Source organism: Camponotus floridanus, unplaced genomic scaffold (genome assembly GCF_003227725.1).
Source record: "Camponotus floridanus strain SB8 unplaced genomic scaffold, Cflo_v7.5 scaffold187, whole genome shotgun sequence".
Taxonomy (NCBI): Eukaryota; Metazoa; Arthropoda; class Insecta; order Hymenoptera; family Formicidae; genus Camponotus; species Camponotus floridanus.
The window spans coordinates 185,526-198,844 of record NW_020229311.1 but is presented as its reverse complement, the minus strand read 5'-3'; the positions used below and the strand labels follow the sequence as shown (position 1 = coordinate 198,844).

The following is a 13,319-nucleotide window of genomic DNA, read 5'->3' as shown; positions in this document are numbered from 1 at the left end:
CAATCGCAAATTGCAGTCTAAAACTAAATTGAAGCTTTATCTATCATATAATTTGTTTGCGATTTCACATAATTTACAACAATTCCATATTGTTATTTAGTGTTATTATAGTGTTATTTATTGTATTGGTGTAATAAATATTATAAATAGGCACAATAATTTCAAGATTAAATAGTACCAATCTGAGTATTCTTTCTTTCACATTATAGTTCGATTGTCCGATTGAGATCGATAGGACACATAAAATATTTGTTTCTAATCTTATCTATTCTTTCCTATCAATTCCTTGTTTTCTATTTAATTATTTCAATATTGGCCATTTTTAATAAATGTGAACATGTAAAGCTTTTTTATATAAACACAATATCCAATAAAAACAAAATAACAACATAACATTAATATTATACAATTTTTCTACTCAACAATGTAACTGCAAAGTAATATGCCTTGTACATAACAGTTACATTGTTGAGTAGGAAAGTATAATATTATGTAACTATTGTTTTGTATTTACTGGGATGTTATTTTTACGACTGATGTCCGTCAATTAAACGCTGACATTGTGAGTACAGTAATGTTTGCGCTAGATTATGCCATGCACGATATTACAGTTCGTATATACTTTTCCGTCTTTTTAGTCACCCGGAACGAAATAATTGCAGTAACACAATATTCGTCGAGAAAAAAGACTTTTTTTGTAATTCTTTTCCTTTTTTCGTTTCTTCGTTTCTTTTTTTTTAAGTTGACACATAATATTTTACATATATTTTACGATTTTTATGTATCAGAATTATGTTGATAATATTTATTAGGCGCCAAACAACATAATGACAATTTATGTAATTCTAGAATAATGTAAATTACGTAAATTACGTACATAGAGTAAATCAATTCAATTGTAATCAAATTAGTATTACGTGATTGTTATATAATTCAATTTAAAAATCTAAACGAATTCATCGAATACTCTGATTAAGGTCACTGATATTGTTAGGTTGGTAAAAAAAGTTTGTTGTTTTTTGTACTAAATAAGTTCTACTTTAAATAAGATTTTAATTCGATAAACATAGAGATGGCATGAAATATAAAATTTTTTTCATTCAATTTACATTTTGAAAAAATCTTTTCTTAGATAAAAAAATATTAAAACCAATAGTTATTTTGATCAATAAAAATTACTTTGAAAGTACAAAATGTTCCGCAAGGAAATGATTAAACTTTAATGTATCTAAAAATATTTTCTAGGTAACAATTATATACGTTGTGGATTTATCTGGCTCGAATTAAACGTTTTATTATAAAATGTATTTTAAAATTATTACGAGGGGGAAAGAAAGAGAGAAATTATATTACTTTAATATTTTGTTATTTTCATTGATTTTTAAATTTTATAAAACTTCATCAAAAATAATATTAATTTGTTTTTTATATACTTCAAATATCCCATCCTGAGAGAAAAAAGAGAACAATTGCAAACAGTTACTATCTCTTTGTTTTATCGACTCAAACCTTGTTTCTATCTATCAGCTTGATCGTAGATACAATCATAGATTCGCGAAATATTTCTTTGAACAAATAAAAGTAATAGGTTTAATAGGTGTAATAGGTTTTATATTTTCAAACATTCAATGAATGTTTTATTCCATGATATTCAGACTTACAGTGTTCATGAACTTCTTTTGTTGGAAAATATCTTTAAACAGTGTCCTGTATCCTGTATACATATACTGTCGTTTTCATTTTTGAGAAATCTTTTGCAAGACTATAATAATACAATATTACATCAATAGATTAAATTAATCAAATAATTGCTAGATTAATAAATTTTAGTTAACAATTCATTTTCTTTCAAATGTACATATATTCTTATTTATAATATTAGTGAGAAGAAAAGGAAAATCAATTCAATTAAACTGGATCTAATTTAGTTTTTTTATAAGTGCGTAATCTAAAATTTTTATATTCTAAATTTTAATTATTCCTAGAAAAAGTTTATATACAGGGTGAATCATTTTAATCAATACACTCGAATATCTCGAAAACAGCACTCTTCAGAAAGAAATGTTTCAAACAAAAATTGTAGGGTGTGAAGGGGGACATAAGATGGTAGCATTGGTTTGACCTTGGAAAGTCATTTGAAGGTCACATAAAAGTCACCTTCAATTTCTTAAATTGAACCCACTATTTTTCATTACATATTCTTGTAGCTTATCTCGAGAGCTTTCCAAAACACTACAGACAAATGTTTTTTCATTAAGTACTTTTTGAGTTATAAGGCTTCAAAGTTTGCAGTACTTCGATATAAAATGCAAAATATCTCGTAAAATATTTAGTTTTCGGTTTACTACAGACAAATGTTTTTTCATTAAGTACTTTTTGAGTTATAAGGCTTCAAAGTTTGCAGTACTTCGATATAAAATGCAAAATATCTCGTAAAATATTTAGTTTTCGGTAGTCTTACCCTAATACTTTTATGCACAGAATAATGAGACAAAACTATTGGTGCAAAGAAAACGTATGATTGTTTATAATAAAAAATGTGTAATTTGCAATGCACTTTTTGTTATAAACAATCATACGTTTTCTTTGCACCAATAGTTTTGTCTCATTATTCTGTGCATAAAAGTATTAGGGTAAGACTACCGAAAACTAAATATTTTACGAGATATTTTGCATTTTATATCGAAGTACTGCAAACTTTGAAGCCTTATAACTCAAAAAGTACTTAATGAAAAAACATTTGTCTGTAGTAAACCGAAAACTAAATATTTTACGAGATATTTTGCATTTTATATCGAAGTACTGCAAACTTTGAAGCCTTATAACTCAAAAAGTACTTAATGAAAAAACATTTGTCTGTAGTGTTTTGGAAAGCTCTCGAGATAAGCTACAAGAATATGTAATGAAAAATAGTGGGTTCAATTTAAGAAATTGAAGGTGACTTTTATGTGACCTTCAAATGACTTTCCAAGGTCAAACCAATGCTACCATCTTATGTCCCCCTTCACACCCTACAATTTTTGTTTGAAACATTTCTTTCTGAAGAGTGCTGTTTTCGAGATATTCGAGTGTATTGATTAAAATGACTCACCCTGTATAATCAAATGTGAATATGCATAATTATATTTAAAATATGTTTGTATATGTTTTCTTTTTTTTTTTGTATAATCTTTCTCTTGCATCCGTATGTGTAGGAAAAAATAATAAGAATAATTGAAAAATACTTAAAAAAAATAAAATAAAAGTTAACGTTGTTTTTTTTTAGAAAAAGTGAAATTTAAAGAAATGAAATTTATATGTAATTATATATAGGCAATTTTTCTCACTTTTCAATTATTTTCTAATTAAAATAATGCGAAAGTTATTGTTTTAATTATTTTTTAATTCTTTTCTTTTTATTCTTTTTCTTGTACATACGCACAGAATTGTATAAAAAATATATATAGACATATTTTATATGTGAATTGTGATTGCTGTGTGATTATGCAGTTGAAATACCGTACAGCACGTGCGAGGAAATCGCACGAGACCGCGATGGAAGCAAACGCGGTTCAGCGCTCCTTATTTGCTGTTCGTTGTTCAAAAGGAAACCGCATTTAATTTATTATTCATTGATGCTCGCTACCAATCCTTTTGCAGGTTAAAGAAGACATGGCGACATTGGCGAAGGACCACGGCGTCGGTAGCTTCAAGATGTTCATGGCTTATCGCGACATGTTTATGCTCAGAGATCCGGAGTTAATCGAGGCTTTCAAGACGTGCAAAGAGATCGGTGCTGTCGCTATGGTACACGCTGAGAACGGTGATCTTATCGCGGAAGTACGTATGATGATATCAATGTGCATGACTGTTTAGGATGAATTTCACAATTTTTCCTTTATAATTCTGATTTCTAATTTTCACAGCCTATGAAAGCTTGTTTCTAATTTAACTTATTGTGAATATATTTTTAAAATTTTTCCAAGCGCAAATATAATTTTAGGGAACACAGAATTCAAACAAGAAAAAGAATACATAAAAGAGATATTGTAAAAATATTGAATTTTATAATTTGTATTCTTATCAAAATTATCAGATTTTATTGATTCGATAAAAGCGCTGATTTTATCGTGATTTAATTGATATTATATAAAAGCTCTTTCTTTTTATAATTGCTACAGAAAATTACAATTCATACATTAAATTCCATGTGAAAAAAAAACAAAATAGGAAACAAATAGTTAGAATTTTGTTATTATAAATAAAACTTAAAACTAATAAGAATAAAAATTATAAAACTTAATATTTTACAATTTTTTTATGTATTTTATTTTTTATTTAAATTTTAATTCTGTATTGCTTAAATAACATTTATACTGGAAAAAAATTTTTTTTAAATATAATAATAATATTAAAAAATATAAGAAATATAATAAAAATAAATATATTTTTATATAATAAGTTAAAAATGAATATAAAAATATATATATAAAACTATAAATAACGATAAAATATATAAATAAATTTTTACTTATGACAATACAAATCAAAATGATGCTTTCTATATCAAAATTATCACTCGTTAAATAACGTGAAGAGGAAATTAAGTGATAAAAATCATATATGACTTGAAAGTTATGTTGGGCAACAGAAGATGCAGATATTCGCGTTGTTTGTAATAAAATGTTAATATAAAATGCAATATATGTATACAAACTTTTGCTTATCGCCATAAATTTGTTACAGAATGCGAAGAAACTACTCGCCGCAGGAGTGACAGGTCCAGAGGGCCACGAAATGTCACGGCCTGAAGAAGTTGAGGCAGAAGCCGTCAATAGAGCGTGCATTATCGCGAATCAGGTAAGCGGAATGCTAACTTGAACACCATTGAGTCATCATTGATATTTTTTTGCCAATTTCATATATATTCATACTTCGTTATCTATTTCCATTTTATTTTATTTTGTCCTAAGCACGCAAATCTTACATTTATCCGTTTTCTGTTATGAATGCACTTGGCACGCGATTCACCGCGATATTTAGTTCATGAACGATCATAAATCTCTAGATTAGAATTCAGGACAAAATAAAGCACAGCGCATTGCTTTGCTACGTGGCATATGTCCAATTCTCAATGTGTTCTCAAAATTCTCATTATTATTTTACCAACATCAAAGAATAACCATGTCCTATGACACCATATCCAAAGTCTGACACCATATCCATGTCATTTTCCCAAATTTTTTATCTCCAATTTTTAGCTTTTTCCCTTCCTTTCTTATTTTTTTTTCAATTTTTTACTTAAGGAGACTAGCAACAAGCGGGCGAAAATGTATTCGTCAGACATCATCGTTCAGCATTTTCAGTAGTACTAGAATCGAAATTTTGCTTAGGTCAATTGTCCGCTGTATGTAGTGCATGTGATGAGTCGTAGCGCCGCCGAAGAAGTGGAAGCCGCGCGTAAACGCGGAGTTTGTGTCTTCGGCGAGACCCTGGCGGCTGCAATAGGTACGGATGGCACCAACTATTTGCATAAATGCTGGAGACACGCCGCCGGTCATGTCATAAGTCCGCCACTTAGACCAGATACGGATACGCCACAAGTACTCGTGAATATGTTAGTCAAGTGAGTCGAAAACAACTAACAAAAATTAAAAATTCAGAACGACTTTGACATCGGGAGCAGGCTAGAACATAAATTGTTAAGTCTATTACATAAAGCTGCATTATAAATCTGATACAGAGCAAGCAATTAATATTGGATATTAGGCAAGCAATTTAAGGATTCACGATTATTAGAAATACACAAATTACATAAAATTAATTCTTTAAGAATGACAAACATATGTACAAATGTTTAACTTTAATCGATAGATATCGCACGTTTTCACTCATTTTCTTCCTAAAATTTGAAGTTTTCTAAGAATGGAATCAATTTGGTGACTTTAGAATTGATCAGAGAAATTATTAATAAACATGTGAAATCAATTGGAATCGGAAGAAGAACAAGTGCAGGAGAATATCTAAAGAGATTTATTGATAAGTATTTCTTTTTTTATTGAATCTGAACCTCATAAAAAAAGAAAAACTCAAAGATATTTCACCCGTGTAGAAAATTATTAGGGCTAGTACATGAAATTATTGGCCCTAATAAGGATAATGTAGGGATGCTATAGAAAAGGATATCCTATCATCATCAATATGGAGCCTTATTAAATATTACTAGGGACATATAATTAAAAAAAAAGAGTTATCCGATGTTTAATTTACAATTTAATTTAAGGTTTTATTAAATTATTTTATTAATTAATTTTGAAACTCAGGCTTTAATAAACATAACTAATTGCCGCATTTTTAAAATGAAGAATTTATGTAGTACCAATTTAAAAAACTCAAAAGAAGTTAATAATTTTGCATTAATAATAACATTAATGTTGCATTAATAATAACATTAATAAACAAAGAATTTCTATTCAAAATATCTTATTTATTTTATACTTTTTATTATATAAAATAAAAAAAATTTTTAGATACATAGGTCATGAAAGGGAAAAAGCCTAACCCGAAAGTAGAATCCATCTAAGACAGTATACAGGGTATCCCAAAAGTCCCGGACCGGTCGAATATTTCACAAACTATGCACTTTAGAAAGAAATGTTTCAGACAAAAGTTGTATGGCTTGAAGGGGGCCATCAGATAGTGGCAATGATTTGACATGGGAGAATCATTTGAAAGTCACGTGAAGATCACTGTCAATTTCTTAAATGGAACTTCTTATTTTTTATTAAATATTCTGATAGCTCACGTCGAGAGCTTTCCAAAACACTATAATAAAGTTAGTTTTCATTAAGTACTTTCCGAATTATGAGGCTTGAAATCATTTCTTAATTTTACATAACCGTAAAATATCTTGTAAAATATTCATTTTTCGATTATCTTACCTTAATACTTTTATGTACAAAATAATGAGAGGAATCAATTGGTGTAAAGAAAAAACATAATTGTTTTTAAGAAAAAAATATATAATTTGCAATTAACAATTACATATTTTTTTTTTAAAACAACTATGTGTTTTCTTTACACCAATTGATTCCTTTCATTATTTTGTACATAAAAGTATTAAGGTAAGATAATCGAAAAATGAATATTTTACTAGATGTTTTATGGTTTATGCAAAATTAAGAAATTATTTCAAGCCTTATAACTCGAAAAGTACTCAATGAAGAAATACTTTATTATAGTGTTTTGGAAAGCTCCCGAGATAAGTTACACGAATATGTAATAAAAAATAGGGTGTTCCATTTAAGAAATTGAAGGTGACCTTTACGTCACCTTCAAATGACTCTCCAAGGTCAAATCATTGCCACTATCTGATGGCTCCCTTCAAGTCATATACCTTTTGTCTGAAACATTTCTTTCTAAAGTGCATAGTTTATGAAATATTCGACCGGTCCGGGACTTTTGAGACACCCTGTGCCGCGGCACAGGTCTCGCGAGTTACGGCTTATCGTTCAAAGAGCGCATTAGCTCGAAGACTATTATAGCCGCATCTCTTCTATTTTTTGCGAGAGGAGGCCTAGAGCTCCAAAAATTAACCGCAGACAATTAATTTTTTTAATGGTGAATTCTCATATATGTATCGTAGAAGACAGAATAAATATCCATGCAGAAATGAATATCAATTGCGGACGATATAAAATTTTCTTATGAGGTTTTGATAGTGTTTCCATATAGGATCCTGATAATATTTCCCTATCAGGTCCTAAAGCGCCATTTGTTATTAAAGCCATGTAGGATCCAAGCGTTCTATACCTAGTAGGGCCCAGTTAATTTTAAGACATTAATCAGGTCCTTTTTAAAACCTTATTACTTGTTCTACACGGGCATTTGTAGTCCGTGAAAAAAAAAGATAAAAGTTAAAGTATATATATTAGAAGTACGTATGTATAGAGTGTAATATTGGTCTCTGTATAATTGATTGTTTCAAGGAATATCGTACTTTAACTCATTTTTAATCAATGTGTTTGTTATTAAATATTTTTTATGAATTTTGTAAAAGGTTGATTTTGCGAAAAAATAGCTATTCTTAAAAGATTAAGCAAAATTAATAAATAAATTGCTAATTGTGACTGTTTAAATACACATTCATCAGTTATGGACATTTCTAAACAGTGAAACTTTCGCTTCAAATGGTTTCTTACCCGCAAGAATGTTGTCGGAAAATATTCTGTCATTCGAAATCGGCGTAATTAGCACACATCAATGGCCGTGCTTTCTATTTAAAAGGAGTAACCAACTAGTTTTTTCCTAAACAACTAAACGTACATCATGGGAGAAAATGTTGGATTCATCGAAAATATATATTAATAGAAAATCTCGGCTAGAGAGAAAGGGATGTTCTATAAATTTTGAACTTATCGTCTATTGCATGGATTAAATATAACATCCCAAAATAACATGGATATGCATTTGGTGCAAAGTATCGATTAACGACTCTTATTTCGTTTCCCGTTCTCCCTCGCACTTTCTATTTAGCTGATTAGCGAAAATAGGTTACAATTGCGGCAATAGCAATTTAAGTTTATACATTATCCCGCTAGAGGCTTGCGTGACATACGTGCAAATTGCATAAAGTGCAATTATGCCTTTGTCCGTTATTGCGCACACTGAAATTTATTTTGCAGTTTTGCATAATGAAAATTCACTTGCATGCATATTGAAAGTGAATATTGTTACTTTTGTTTCCTCTTCGTTCTTTTATTTTGATATACTAAATACGTCTGTTATGATAGTACAATTTCTTGTCACAGTTATTTTCAATATTACGCAGTAGATGTTTGAAAGTATTTATTTATATTAACATATATGTATATATATATATATATATATATATATATATATATATACATATGTGTATAAAGAAAGTACAATATAAAGTTTAAAAGATTATTATAGATAAATCGAGCACGGCTGAAAGATTTTTGACTTAAAAATTTGATATATAGTTAAATATCAATCCATTAATTTTATTACTATTCCTTCAAAATTTTATATTTAACAAATATGAGATGTTTAACAACAAAATTAAATCTTTATTAATTATCATGATATTAAAAATATGAATATTCAAATTTTTTTAAATATATACATCATGAATGTGTATATCTACTTAGGAACTTAATTCTAGATACATACAGAATATTTCATGTAAAGGTTACAAGATGTTTTCTCCGAAAAAAATATGTAGCTGCTCGTTGCAAATTTATATTTTTTCTTAAAAATGACTGTTTTCTTTCTACTAATTGATTTTCTCTCTTTATTATTTTATACATAAAAGTAATGATAAATATTTTATAATTTATATAAAATTATGTCAAATTAAAGTATTAGGTAAACTATCATGTAAACTTCCAATTTTTAGCCCTCCTGCCCTTATAAATTTTTACACCTAATATTATGAGAAGTCGATTTGGATAAAAAATTAGAGTAATTCCATCTAAAAAATTTAGCTTTAAATTCACATTACCTTGAAAAATGACCGTAATTCAAAGGCGAGCTTATCAATTTTTTTCTCTCAAAATTCTATAAATTTTGAAACATTTTTTGTATGACATTAAATTTCAGAAAACACCTTGTAATACTTTACTTTTTGTGAAACACTTTGTATATTCGAGACAATTTAAATTCACTGGGTTAATAGAAGCCAAATGGTAAATGCATTAGTTTCAAGGAAAATTAACTTTTCTTGTGTGTGAAACTGAATAGTTGTGTATAATATAATAGATTACAAATTTTTCTTGGTGCGATATCAAGTGATTAAGCAAATCCTATTTCGAGATTTATTTTTCACTTAATAAAAAATTATTAAGAAATTAAAAAAAATAAATCTTGAAATAAAAAAAGAAACTAACTTCCTTCCTCTTCCTCCAAATAAAAAAAAAATTAATTTTCTTTGAAATGTACACTCTATTACTCTTTGTATCTTACTTACTCGAAGAATTTAAATTGTATTTTGCATAAAAATTATAATAATGTCTAATATATGTCTTAATAGTATCTAAATATCTATTATATAATGTCTTTAGTTATACATTTTAAACATTTGTATTACATTTTTATTATTTTAATAGAAATATTTTTTTAACAACATGCATATACAGTATCAATTGTGATAAAAATAATAATATAATAAAAAATAAGATTAACAATTAATAGAATAACAATTGTATTTTTTATTTTGTGTATAAAACATTGAACATTGTTCAATTAAACATTGCTTAATTATAAATTTTGATGTAAAATATTTTCAGCCGTTATGCGTTTTATCTTGAATAAAAACAGAAGAAAAGAGAGCATAAGTTATTTTAGTGAGAGGATAAAAATATCGCGTTTAGGTAAATAGTCCACTGTATATAACGGCGATTTCGAGCAAATCGGCCGCTGACGTCGTGTCGGCGAAACGATCGGAGGGTGTTGTCGTTTTTGGAGAAACTCTGGCGAGCACTGTCGGTATCGATGGTAGCGAGCAATATGGTAAAGATATGGAAAAAGCGAGGCGCTTCATAACTAACCCACCATTGCGGCCCGATCCAACAACACCTGCTTATCTAACTGAACACCTGGCTCAGTAAGTAGATTGTGCAGAGAATTTTCTTCATATACATAACAATCGAGTTCGATTCTATTGCTTTATTATCTCTTAATTGTATTATTACGGATTAATAGCTATAAGAATATTTGGATACTTTCATTCAAGAGAAATTTATTTTCAATTGATCAAAGAAATATGTAAAAGAAATTATTTATTGGTACATTTCCAATAAATATTATTATATTAATGTTAAATTATTATATTAATATTGTATTAATGTTAAAAGAGATACAATGGAACGTTACAAATAATATGTATAAATATTATTGGTAAATTTTATTTTCTATAATTATTTTCTATATGTAGGGTGAGGAAAAATTATGGAAATCCTGAAAAAACTTTGAAAAATATAAAAAAATTAGTTTAGAAAAATGATAGGGTTTATAAAAAGATTTATTTACTGATCTTATCAATTTGATCTTGGAGCATAAATCAGGACAAGGCCAAGAATTTTTTAAATGTGAACAAAGTCAAGTTGAATTTTTTAAATGTAAATTTTTTAAATGTGATTTCGAATTTTTATTGCAAATTCTTGTAGTCCTTGTTTTCAAAAAACGTTTTATTTTCAAAAGATAGATCTTCGATCTTACTTTAGATGATCGAACTTACTTTACGAGATATTTTATATTTTATATTAAAAAATATATCATGACAAATTTTAAAATATCTCAGGAAATTTTCAACTAAAAAAGCTTTATTATAACATTTTGAAAATGTCTCAACAAGGGCTATAAAAATCCGATAAAAAATTCACATTTAAAAAATTCAACTTGACTTTGTCCTATAATCTTGGCAACATCATTCAAATTCAAACTGATGAGATTAATAAATCTTTTTAAACCCTACAACCTTTATTCGAAATAATTTTCTGTAAAACTTACATTTTTTAAGACTTTCCTATTTTTTTCCTCATTCTACATAGATAACTTGTATTATATTATTTGTTACTTCCACGTTATATTATTGTATTGTATTCTTTTCTTTTCTATACATAGCAACACATTAAATTAGCCACTTTATAGTGAATTCTCAAGTTGGTTTTCTTCAATTTAATTTTGAAGATGAATTTTTGATATCTTGTAAGTCTGTAATGCACAGAAATGTTTTTTTATTCAGATTTATGAGAAAATAGCAAAATTTTTTAAATTGATTGTTTTCTTTGAAAAAAATTTATACAAAAATGTCTGACATCATTAAGCTAAAAAAGAAATCAATACATTTGATTATATAGACAAAATTGAAAGTTGTAACAACTTTTTTAAAAATTATATTAGTTTTATAAAAATTCCGGATTTTTTAAATCTAAAAATGATTTAAAATTGTTCTATCACGTTTGCTTTTTTACAATTTGCTTTGACATTTTTATGTTAATATGTGACTGAAATTAATAATAAAAAATTAATACATGAAACTTATTTCATGGCCAGTTCTAAATATATTTATCTATAGAAACTATAAAAAGCTTTCATTATAAATTATAGAGAGGCATACTTGTTTCTATTGCAAAAGAATTTAAGCTTTTAAACTTCTTTTAAAACAGTTAATAAAAAATCTTCAATCATCTATTTTGTATTCAATACTGAATTGCTATTAAACCATCAAAACGATCAATATCACTAGTAAACTAAATCGTTTTCCTAAGAAAAATAGAAAATAAATTTCTTTTCTCTGTTTCTATACAAATATGTCAAGATGTTTTAGCTGCTAATATTACATAATTTTTTTCTTTTAATCTGAAACCTAAGTGAAACCTAAGAGTTGAAACCTAGAGATGAAACCTAAGAGTTTAACAAAATTTATGGATAATGCTAAATTTTTTATTAAATCGTTTAGATTGAGTAAATAATTGGGGGATCTTGGATCCCTCCATATTATTTGCACACTAAAAATGCACAAAAAATACTTTTTTTAAACTTTAGGCCACTTCTTTAAATTCTTTAGTCTAATAAAACATTCTTTGTGTAGAACATCCTTATGTGGAACGGTCGTTTCATTTGTCTTGATTTTTTAGTTTCACTCCAAAGTAGGAATGGTGTACTTTTCTAATAAAAAAACGTTACATTACTTGTCAAATTTCTCCACAAATTTCCTGATAAACAAAAGTTGCCAAAAGAATTTATGAAATAACTGCTTATGATGTAATACTTTTTGTGCTTTTCGAATTTAACATTCAAAAATTAAAAATATCGAAAAAACATTAAAAATAAAAGTTTTTTTATCACAAGCCTGTGTTATCAGCAAATGCAAGTCAAAGGAAACAGATACGTCAGAGACCCAGGGATACACACACATATGCGCGCACACATACATATACACACATTTTATGTGTATTTTTTATGATTCATTTTTTTTGAAAAAATGTATTTTTTTAAATAGAATTTGTTTTTTGTATGTGATGATACATTTAAAAAATAATTTATCTTATTGTTACTATATGGAAAAATGACCTATTGAAGCAGAAAATTTGCAATGTTTATTAAGGAGTGATATCAATTAGTGATTCCAATGAATTTTCTTCTTATAAAGAGAATATTAGTAGTTTTAAATCAATAGTTTCTCTTCTAAATAAAATGGAATACATTTGGAATATTAAAAACTATTTTTTATTGCAGAAACTTATATCGTATTATCTAAAAATATAGTTTTGTCTTAAATAAGAAATAAATATTTTTTAAAATAATATCTATAA

The 13,319-nt window shown here is 27.2% G+C and overlaps 1 protein-coding gene across 2 annotated transcripts in view; it reads left to right on the top strand.

Annotated features, from left to right (window-relative positions):
- The window catches only part of LOC105257877 (dihydropyrimidinase), a 38,189-nt gene that overhangs the window by 18,074 nt on the left and 6,796 nt on the right, over nucleotides 1-13,319 (top strand). The window contains exons 4-6 of one of the 2 annotated variants that reach the window (XM_011268795.3): nucleotides 3,640-3,819; nucleotides 4,726-4,839; nucleotides 10,374-10,606. In XM_011268795.3, coding sequence (XP_011267097.1) covers nucleotides 3,640-3,819; nucleotides 4,726-4,839; nucleotides 10,374-10,606 — 527 coding nt within the window. Of the gene's footprint in view, nucleotides 1-3,639; nucleotides 3,820-4,725; nucleotides 4,840-5,372; nucleotides 5,606-10,373; nucleotides 10,607-13,319 lie in introns of both variants that reach the window. The other variant, XM_011268794.3, reaches the window with a different exon arrangement.